At 38.7% G+C, this 11,435-nt stretch overlaps 1 protein-coding gene across 1 annotated transcript; it reads left to right on the top strand.

Annotated features, from left to right (window-relative positions):
* The first annotated feature begins 651 nt into the window (after positions 1-651).
* Chp (leucine rich repeat containing G protein-coupled receptor chaoptin) lies at positions 652-11,212 on the top strand. The gene is made up of 16 exons (XM_076375549.1): positions 652-754; positions 1,979-2,267; positions 2,752-2,922; positions 3,493-3,968; positions 4,367-4,586; positions 4,959-5,269; positions 6,142-6,366; positions 6,487-6,708; positions 6,846-7,014; positions 7,649-8,181; positions 8,661-8,855; positions 8,917-9,201; positions 9,602-9,727; positions 9,832-9,945; positions 10,234-10,469; positions 10,774-11,212. Exons 1-16 carry the CDS (start codon positions 752-754, stop codon positions 11,063-11,065), a joined length of 3,867 nt encoding a protein of 1,288 aa, XP_076231664.1. The 5' UTR covers positions 652-751; the 3' UTR covers positions 11,066-11,212.
* The last annotated feature ends 223 nt before the right edge of the window (positions 11,213-11,435 follow it).

Genomic DNA, 11,435 nt, shown 5'->3' with positions numbered 1-11,435 from the left:
TAAGTATGTCCATATACTTTAGTGACGTAATTTATAAAATATGTATGTAATACCATTTTTATTCGAGGCAAACGTAACTCACTTCTCCTTATAAAGAGCCATAAATCGAGCTTCTTTTAAAGTATATTATTCAATTCTATTATACGTACATTTTTATAGACCACCCTGTAAAATTCCGACCTAGAAGTAATGAAAACTCTAAAAAGCTTTTATTCATTTATTATTAATTTACTATCCCTTTCCGTATCCTCTGTTTCTGCCAACTCTAGGGAAAGGCAATAGCTCCAAAAAAATCTGAAATTAAGATATTTATATTTTTTTGGATAATTTTGAACTTAAACCTCTTTTAGCAGGAAATTATTTTTATTAAATACTACTTGTCTCCATAGTCGCAGACCATTTTACGAATCATTGAATCCTCTATATAAAGCATGGGAATGCACGTGGAATTGGAGAACACTCACCACCTATCATCATCCTCCACGTGCCATCGCGTTCCCCGCATAACGATGGTCGCGAGCATTCACTGACGTTTCGGGGGACTATTTTCATTCGCTGCCTAATGGAATATCGTCCTTATAATCGGGTAAAGAGAAGCACCGAAACTGTCCGGCATTCACGAAGCCCTATTAGACGGGGTGGCAGCGGCCACGCGGCTAGAGGAGCCCTCAGTGCGATCATCGCGATCGAACCACCACGGTCCCATGATCGCCGGCTCCGTTAGATACGTGCCCCTTTGATCCACAGGAAAATGGTAAATGTTTCATTCGCCGTGGACTTTGTCGTGGACGTGCAAAAGACAGTGGAAATTTCGAAATTCGGAGCTCCTTTGCCAAAAGAGAAAATAGGAGAAAATTGATTGTGCGACGACTTCTGTTCAGGATTAGACTTCTATTGTGCCACGCAACAGGATGAATGCTGAGTAAAATTAATTATGATCGTGGTGAATTCATGGTAGTGAATTCGAGCATTGCTTTATTTGTTGGTTTTTGCACGCTCAGGAATTCACGTATTCGTTGCCTTTCGATTCAGTGAAGCAGTATAATTCATTGCATGATTACCTATACCAGTGGATGTTGCCTGGGATTCTATACTTGAGAAGAATTATGCTTAGATTTTTATGCTTTAAGAATAATGCTGAATAATTAGGACAGGATCGATATTTCTAAACACGTCGGTTTCGGTTTCGTTTTCTGTTCTTCAGAACAGATATTATATCGCTTTCATATCAGTTCTATAACTGTCATTTTTCGGTTTTATATCGATTACTGTCTCATGTTATATAATTCATATGCCAGTTTTATTTTAATTTTTATTCATTCTGTTATTGCTTTTAGAAAGATGTTAATATTCGAGTATGAATAATTTCAGGTACGGTAAAGTACTTGTCTATTAATTACAAATGTAGTTACTGCTTGTAGAGCAGTCTATATATGATCTAACGAGATGAGTCAGTAAATGTAAACAAACTCATGTACAAGAGGACGTACAAATGAAACATGTAATATAATCGATATGTAGACTTTTATAATATCGGTTCTGAAGAACCGAAACAATAGGAATCCTCTACTAAATTTTCAATCTAACGCTGCGTCTTCGATCTAAATTCAAACCTTAAGCCAAGACAGCCTTTGTCTCGGTCGTGCCACGGTACTCGATACACCATATATAACTTCTAATCGAACATCCGTTGTTTGATAACACGTGTATTGAAAGATTACAAGTTCAGAACGTGATAATCGGCTTTCACGGTAAATACAATTTACGGTTTAATTATGCGGAAAGGAAAGCACATGTCACGAGACATCACAGTGGAATTAAGATGTTTAAGTGGATAAATAGTGATTAATACCGATTAATAGAGGAGGCAATTTGAAATAGCAACAGCTTGGCTCGTGGTTTATTTGAAATCTTGAACACCTTTGGGAGTGGAAACGATAATTATTCTAAACACAGCCAAATATCGATTCGATTACAGAGATTGACAACGATGGTGAAATTGGGCTACGCTCTGATGATTTTAACACTATTGCTGATGATATGGGCGTCCATGGTCCGGATGCACGAACTGCCTGTGCAGTATCCGCCGTGCTTCTTCAATCCTCTTTGCACCTGTTCGAAAGCCATCCCCGATCTCGGTATAGTCACCTGCTATAACGTACCCATGCCACGAATACCACAACCGATTAACTCGTCCAAGGTGTTCATGCTACAACTGGAGAACAATGGGCTGATGTTCTTGCAGCCGCAGTTTCTTATGAACACAGGTAGAAAAAGAAACTAACAGCCTTTAAATTAATGTATCACCAAATATAGAATTTTCAGAAAATTTAAGATATATTTAGTTTAAATGAAACCTCTTCTTTACTGACCAATGTCGTGCAGCGAATCCATAGCTCTATACAGTTAATATTCTGACTTTCGATTTTCAATTTTTTTCATTGAAGATTCTTCAGTTGAATAAAATTTCCAATTTATTAACCAGAAACAGGAGAAAGACAGTTGTTTGAATAATGAGATATATATGTTTGAATAACTTTTTGTTTGAACAAGTTTTCATTTGGACATGAAGAATTTGTTTAAAATGAAATGGAACGTTGGATTGTCCAGTATAAGAATGAGCAAACGGGGATTAAAAGGGCACCGACCGAGCGTCACGAATAATTCTTTGCATCATCGATTACGTTATGGGCAAACGATACGTGGCACTTTAGCCTTTTCACCTACACGCTATTCCCCTATCTCTCACAGGTCTGTACAACCTACGGATCAAGCATAATCCTCTGGCCGACATCCCGGACGAAGCTTTCCTAGGGCTTGAGAGATCGTTATGGGAGCTCGAATTACCCTACAATCGCCTCGAGAGGGTGCCCAGCAGGTCGTTCAGGCATTTGCAGAAGTTGCAACTTCTCGATTTGACAGGTACTTTCTTCTTTAATATCTCCAACATCTCGTCATGGACGAGGACGATTTTACGATCTTTTCAGCGAGCTTCATTTTTTAGGATCCTTTAAATAACTGAACAATGCAAGTATTAGATCTATTGTCGCTCTGATCGTAGAATAATGTTAAATTATAAGAGTCAAAATTATAGAATAAAGAATATTAACACTAAACGTAGACATATATTTAATAGTAATAGGTATAGGAAAAAATATACAATCTATGAGAGATGACTATCTTAACAGAGAGATCAGAAAAACGTTTAAATTTAAATATTTGAATCTCTATTAATCTTTATAATCCACGTTATTTGAGTTTCACCAGTTTAAATAGTATATTTCTTAAATCTCGATATTCCCCCACAGCTCATTACTATTTCAGTAGCCTTACAAATACAGGAGTCTCAAGTTTCAACGACCGAAACCGCGAAAACTCGAACCCCATATCACCTTCTCAAATCTTAAAATATCGTCAAAATCTCTCACTGTAAAATCCACGTGCAAGCTTCAACAGTGTTTCGCTTAAGAAAAGTCACTGTTTCATCCATAGGAAACAAGATATCCAAAATTGCCGCAGACAATTGGCGCGGTTTGGAGAATTCTCTGCAGAAGCTTCGCCTGGGTCGAAACGCGATCGACAAACTTCCGGCGGATGCTTTCGCTGGTCTCACTTACCTGGACATGCTGGATCTGCGGGAGAACAATTTGAAGGAGATCGACCCATCGGTGTTCAGAGATGGCATGGCGCATCTGGTGTACCTCTATCTGAATGGAAACCAACTGACCAGCATCCCTTATTCGCAGCTGTCGTCTCTGAAGCGTATGAAGGTCCTCGATCTGAGCTACAACAGGATATCGAGGATGCTGAACGTGCAACAGGAGCCAGAAATAAGGGGGCTTCAGATGTCCTTGGATACACTACGTCTAGACTACAACCAGATCGAGATCCTGATGCCTGGGGACTTCCAACACTTCTTTAAAGTCAACAGGACTTACCTCAATGGGAATCCTCTGACTGAGATTGAGGTGAGATTTTTCGAGGATTTTGGGATTTCTTTTACGTACGTGTGCTTTGCACCGTGATATATGTGTGCTTGATTCAGAGAGGTATCTTTTGAAAGCTGAGGCATAGGGTACTTGCAGAGATGCTTGTTTCTTGTGACACGTGAAGAATATTATGTATTTTACTTCTTTTTATTGAGGAGACTCTTGATGTGTCATGAAGCGATTTTTATGTATTCATATAGGCTTTCCTAATTTGTGGTGAGTTTAGTAAAAATTTTCAAGGGGTACTTTACGTTTGAGTCCCTTCTACTGCATTATTTTCTTTAAATTAAGAGAATTATGCTCAGTATTGTAGGGAAAAGTGAATATTTTAGTGACCTGACGAAATGTCGCCTGAATTTTCGGATAATTCGTTTCAGGAGGGGGCATTCAGAGATTCGAGGATACGAGAACTTTATTTCACCGATTGCCGTCTAATGGAAGTCAGTTCCGCCAACTTTGCTGGCTTGGAATCGTCCCTGGAATTGCTGGATCTCTGTGGGAACAACATTACCACCCTTCCCAGTCCTATTTTCCAGGAATACGACTTTCTGCGTACTCTGAGCTTCTGTGAAAACAAGATCCAAACCTTTTCGCCGGGTGAGATGAAATATCCTGCAATATATTTATGTTTCCCAGAATACTGCTTCAGATATGTCACTTCTGCTGCTTCGATTGCAGTGCTATGTTTATTACATGTAACTTAATACCTTAGTAACTTAGCACCCTATTCTGAACTATTCTCAAATATTCATACAATCACAGCGAAGAAAACCATTTAATAATTCCAATCACTGATACAACTTACGTTTCGCTATATAAAAAAAGAAGACTACTTTAAATCTTAATAAAACTCCTCAAAGAATTTTTCTCTCTAACGCAAGAGTTCTTATTCACTATTACTGCAGAAACGTTCGAACATTCTCTCAGATTTTGCTAATCTGCTCCATTTATATTTTCATCTGCTATCAGCTGAAGTATTTAACGGTTTCCAATACTCTCTGTACAACTTGGATCTAAGCGGCAGAGAGAATAGCATGGTGTCCCTTCAGGATCTACGACAAATGCGAAACATGCGTTTCCTATCGATCTCAAAGATGCCCCAGTCGACCCTGTCCCCAGACGATTTCATGGAATACGGGATGGACATCAAGGAGCTGCGCATCGTGCAAAGTAACTTGAATACCATCAAGAGTCACGCTTTCATGCACGTCCGTGGGATCAAGTACCTGGACTTCACGGAGAACTCGATCTCGTCGATAGAGGACGAGGCCTTCTCCGAGGTAATTCCCATTGTCCTTGATCACTTTTCTTTTCAGACCGATGAAAGTTCGCGGAATCCAGCTATCAAGGCTTCTGTCTGGAGCCTGACGATTAATAAACCTCTGACTGCGATTATTAAACGTTTTCTAGTGAAAACTTGCTAATGGAGGATGGAAAATTGATGATTTCATGAAATGTGATTAATTATCGAGGAAATTCATTTATCAACTTGAAAGTATTGTGTAATTTATTGTCAGCTTGTAGATTTTAATAGAATTTGCAATTTACTGAAAGTATATTGATTTAGAGGAAGTCATTAAAAATGTGATATGAAAAAGGTACAGGGAATGTATCAGCAATAGCGTGTACACATTATTTTATCTGGAATTGAACAAGAATTCGATGGAGGTATTCTCAGATATTGTTATTGAAATTATCCTGACCATATGGGTCATTAAACCAACCAATTAATTCATCAGCAGTGTAACAATATTATATACTATTTTATTCAGAAGAAACGGAGTCGAATCGATGATACTGTTATTATTTTAATATTTCCTTTTACTTTTTATCGTATATTCCTTTATTGCATATATCTTACGAGTTTGATAGCCTCATTTTAATCTTTCGATGGATTTTCCAGATATGCTACGTTTCTAACGAGCAACCCTACAAAATCTCAATGCGTTCGATCGATGGGAATCAGTAATTTGCCTTAATATTTAATTAAACTAGATTCAAGCCACATACCGAAGGCCTTGATAGCCGCAGATAATTCCAATAAAGCGGGCTTCTAGAAAGAATCCCCCATTGAAGGAGTACTTGACCCGATCGCGAGTCATCGCGAAATGCCATTTGCATGGCAGACTTTACAATTCAACTTTCTTCCCAGGTGGGCCATTCCCTTCTGACACTAAGGATGTCTCATGGCCTGTCGTCTTCTGTTTCGGAGGTGCCCAATAAGCCCTTCAAGTTCCTCACCAATTTGCAGCACCTCGACTTCAGTAATAACAAGATTAAATCCTTGCCAGACACGTCGTTTCATTTTCTGAAGAGGATCAAGCGGATCGAGATGCAGGACAATGAGATCGATAGCATCAGAAAGGGGACGTTTCAGGTTTGGGTTTCCATTTTAATTAATATTAATACATTTTTCATTTGCTTAGATGTGTAATAAGATTTATGAAAAATGTAAAGGGAAATGAAGGATGCATAAGTGTTACTGCTTAATCTTCAGGGTGACATCCACTCGACCCTCGAGGAAGTGAATTTCGCCTTCAACATGATAAAAACCATTCAAACTCACACGTTCGTCGATCTACCGAAATTGATGACAATAAATTTAGAGGATAACGCTATCGATCGAATCGAGAGGCGAGGGTTCATGAACATGAAGCTACTGAAGTATATTAATCTTCGTGGCAATAAGATAAAGGATATCAACGATGAGGCTTTCCAGGTATCATTATTTTTTCTTCACAAAAAAGATTGCAAGATTTATTCTTTCCTTACTTATTTTAATCGAATTTTGTTCCTTCTTTCCTACTATTCCCAATACTCAATAATTAATGAATATTGTAATTGTTCTCGTTCAAGAATCTTCCAGATGTGGAGTTCCTTGACCTCGCTTATAACGAGCTTAGCGAGTTCGATTTCGCCTCGTTCGATCAAGTGGGAACATTGTCGTCGTTCAAAGTGAACGCCAGCCACAACCAGATCCCGAAATTGTGGATCAATAGCACCACGTTCACGCCACCAACCACCAGTGAGTCTATTAAACGCTTTCGAAGAGTTTCTCTCGCAAACCGCATAAATAGGTTTCCTCTAACCGAAACGAAAGTCGATGAAACCTTTTGCTGAGTACAAGACGAAGTGGTTGCTTTGCTTACGCAATACGTTAAGCAAACGCGAAGTTTCTCTCAGATCCGTCTTCACTAGGCCACTAGCATATAACTCACGTTTCTGACGTCACAATTTCATATATTTTCTATTAATCAGTTTTTCAGTTAATCTATGTAGACTCCTAAATTAATTCTGAGAAGCCATATGAAAATATCGAGTAACGTTTGAACGAGTCTCATGCACTTTGCACTTTCAGTTTTTAGCTGACAATTATTTTTTTAGTCAGTTTTTTCAGTGATTATTCTACTATCTCTCTACTGTCTAGTAGTTTGTTAACTTGTTAGTACTGTCTCTTCAGTAGTCTCTGAAAATAGTCTCTAGTGGGCTCTCAAAGTAGTCTCTAATAGTCTCTCTGGTAGTTTAGCAAACTAGTGATCTCTAATAGTCCTTAGTAATCTACTCTAGTAGTCTATTCTAGTAGTCTCCTTGCAGTCATCTACTACTACTATTTCACTACTCTCTACTAAACATCTAAATCCACCTTCATCCTGTTGCAGTCGGTGGCACGATACAATCGAACATCAAGGTCCTCGACCTAAGCTACAACAATATCTCCGACATAATGAAGTATTACTTCAAGCCAGTGGAGTACTCGTTGACACACCTGTATTTATCCCACAACCAGCTGAGCAACGTCACGCAGGGTGTCTTCGGGAACATGCCACACTTGCAGTGGCTCGACCTGAGCCACAACGAGCTCATGGAAGTCGACTTCGACTGCTTCAGGAACACGAGGAACATCCAAGTTCTCTCCCTCTCTTGGAACAACATCATGGACATACCAGCTGAAACTCTGAGGACCCTGAAGAAGCTGAGGATCGTCGACCTCTCTCACAACAGGCTCAGAACGCTGCCAGACAATTTGTTCTCAGACGCTAGCATCGAGAGTTTGGACCTATCTCATAACCAGTTCATGAGGCTGCCCATCAAGGCCATGTCCATGACCGCCGCCTCTAGCCTGTCTATGCTGGACATGTCGTGGAACTCTTTGTCGGGAATCCACACCACTGATTCTATATTCAGATTACGAGTTGGTTTCTGTTTAGCCTTTAAAGAGATTTGTGGTTCTTAGGCGATTAGCTGAAGGGTGAAGTAGAACTCGTACAATTTCTGAATTAGTCTAACTTTTCAAATGGGATAAGTTTCATGCCTTTTTGTTTCTGGATGAAGAGACTTTTAAAATTACAAATAACTGCACTTAGGACTCTAGAATCCATGTAGACTCTATATATATTATTTAGAGTTTCATATTTGGCTTCTTTTCTTCATTTCAATATCGCTAATTTACACTTCTTACATTAGATTATAGGATTCTGCAGAATATATGGGATCGAAGGTTGACTTCCTAGCTATGAAGTTTATAGTAAACTTACTGTACTAATATTAGAAGCCTGAAGATAGTATCTACAGGACTTGAAGCATTAACTCTACTTTATCATAGTGACATTTTTCTATCAAAGTACCTATCACTTGCAAATCAATTTCCAACAATTTCTATAACCATTTCAGAGTCTAACATGGTTGGATTTCTCCTACAACCGATTAGTCAGATTAGACGATGGAGTGTTCTCGGATTTGCCTTATCTAACTCACCTGGACTTGAGTCACAACAAGCAGCTGCTACTGGAATCGCGTGGGAGGACGTTCCACGGCTTGGAGGACTCGCTTCTCTATCTCGATCTAAGCAACATCTCGCTATTAACTGTACGCAGATTAATTTCCAACGCCAGGAGATGCACAGTTTTAACATTTAAATGTGTGACAGGTGCCAGAATTACCGCTGCGTCGACTGCAGACTCTGTATTTGGCACACAACGAATTGGCATCGATACCCCCAGAAATGTCGGCGAACTTAACATCTCTTCACTATTTGGACCTGAGTGCCAATGATCTGACGGCAGTACCACTGATCACGCACACCCTGCCAGAGCTGAAGACCTTCAGTTTGGCGGATAATCCCATAATAGCAGTCAGCAACACTAGTTTCTTGGGGATCGTGGATAGTCTCGAGGAATTGGACATTCGACGACTGTCTTTATCTACGTTTGAAGTAAGTTTTTGAGTAAAACAGAATGATTTTATATGAGCTCATGGTTTAAGAGAATTGAACCTCAGATCATGTAGAAAATTGAATTGATGTGAAAACAATTTTAATTTCTTGAACGAAATATAACAGCGAAGAAAATAGTAATGATGAAAATAATATTGCTTGGATTTTCTTTGAATAAGTCTTTGGTAAGTTAGTGGAATGTAGGTTTGTTCTCGTCGATTTTCTTTAATAGCTTTATGCTTTTGAAGAATTCATGTTTGAAATCAATAATTAGTTAAAATGGTAACATTTCGAATCTCTTTGAAAATTCACACTGTATTTAAGTTTTATGTATTTAGTACGATTTTATAGTGTAAGGAACAGAATCTTCCTCGAAACGTAAACGTTTCTTCGTTTTCAGTCGGGAGCTCTCTGCAAAGCCACCAAACTTCGCAAACTATATATAACCGCCTACAACGGCGTGAAGAATTTCAACTTCCCCAACATTCTAGAGTATAATCATGGCCTGAGGCACCTAATCATCGACGTAGGTTTCAAACAATTTTTGTATTCGCGAAGTACCGCAGTGTCAAGTTTAACACAATTTTCTTATAAAGAAAATCAGAATATTCAATGGTTTTTCTATTTCAGGTACAAAATGATACGGACTTGGAGAAAGAGATGAAGGGGAAGTTCCCACACAAATTATTTAATATAACTTTGACTGGTCGAGCTCTGAAGAATATTCACACGGAAATATTGCACGTATGTTTTCCAATCAGTTTCTCTTTTTTCTTGAAGAAACTTTTTATATTTCCAAGCCTTCTTCGAACTTTAACACATTTACAGTTTTATAAGATATAAACCTTAGGTTAGCGTAATGTTAATAGTGGTTGCATATTCTCTTAACTATTTTTCAGTCAACATTTTTAATAATTCTGCGAAACATCATGTCTTCTTGGTAAACTGTAAATGTGTTCATTTTTAATTCGATTTGTAGATGGGGATCTACACCCCCAAGGTTGTTTTAACAATAATTCCTTCCGTTTTCAGGGAATAAGGAACCCACACTTACACTTTGGCATGTACAACACCAGCGTGAGCACAGTGCCCAAGCAGATGTTCGATAACGCGAAATGGGTCAGAAACGTGACGGTTCATCTTCATCACAACGATGTGCGAACTCTTCACAATCCATCCAATGGATATAAACCAGGAGTCCCAGGGAAACGATTCCTGATGAAGCTCACAGTGACAGGAAGTTACTTTACCTGTGACTGCGATATCGGGTGAGTCATTTCCTGTTTTTGTCTCCTGCGTGAAACTTACTTTAATGGCTTTAAAATAAGAATCTTTGAAAGTATTCTCGAGATTTCTGCGAAACTGAATGAATTGAATCGGTGAGCTGAAGAACAAGTCTAGAAAGCACATTTTAAGATGTAGTTTTATGTATTTTAATATATTTTGACTCTGGAGTTCAGATATAGTTTTGAGATTCTGTTCTTCAACTCAACGATTCAATTATCAAAGTAAACTGCAATATTTGGTATATTTAAGAGTCTCTAGCTAACTCTTCAAAAACATCTGTTCCAGATGGATGGAAACTTGGCAGAGGAAGCACAGGCAGTACCAAGAGGATCGCTGCAACACCTACAGCGAGTTCAAGAACTTCGATCGGGACGAAGAGGACGAAGAATTTGGTTGCTGGAACAACAACTGGGACGACGATCTTCGTGAATCGTTTTGCTTGAACAAGAACAATATCTCTGTGCTAGAAGCGCTGAAGAGCGACCTCGAATGTGGCTGGGGCGCGGCTGGTTACATCTACGCGCCTCATCATCTCGTCCTCCTCTTCGTCGTCGTTTTCGCTACGGTTATCTACTAAGCCTAATCATCGCGTACTTGCGTATCACACTTCTCGAATCGATCACCATTCCCTTCTCCCGATGCGTTGATAATTCAAAAGTGCAAAATTGCAAATCCATCGTTTGCAATCTCACTGGCAAATGGATAATCGTACTTCACGTTCTTCACGAGAAACGATCTAGATGTGATCATGTTTGTTCGTGTTTTATTTATACTATTTATTTATATTCGTCGAGTAATATTTATAGTAGCTGTAGAGTAAATAATATTGTTGTGTATGTCCTTTGTATTTATTTTTTTTACTTATTTCTTCATCGATTAATGTTATCGAACGTAATCACATCTATGACTACATTGCTCGCGAATAATGTCTTCTTCTTCTGTTTTTT

The sequence above is a fragment of the Calliopsis andreniformis genome, chromosome 3, assembly GCF_051401765.1.
Source record: "Calliopsis andreniformis isolate RMS-2024a chromosome 3, iyCalAndr_principal, whole genome shotgun sequence".
In the NCBI taxonomy this organism is placed as follows: domain Eukaryota; kingdom Metazoa; phylum Arthropoda; class Insecta; order Hymenoptera; family Andrenidae; genus Calliopsis; species Calliopsis andreniformis.
This window is presented reverse-complemented; position numbering and strand designations above follow the sequence as displayed.

What these genes read in the sequence shown, in the direction of transcription:
- Chp (XM_076375549.1), top strand. An exon ending in AGGACGAGGCCTTCTCCGAG is followed by an intron (nt 5,270 to 6,141) that starts GTAATTCCCATT and finishes CTTTCTTCCCAG; the next exon opens with GTGGGCCATTCCCTTCTGAC. An exon ending in TGTCTTTATCTACGTTTGAA is followed by an intron (nt 9,202 to 9,601) that starts GTAAGTTTTTGA and finishes CTTCGTTTTCAG; the next exon opens with TCGGGAGCTCTCTGCAAAGC.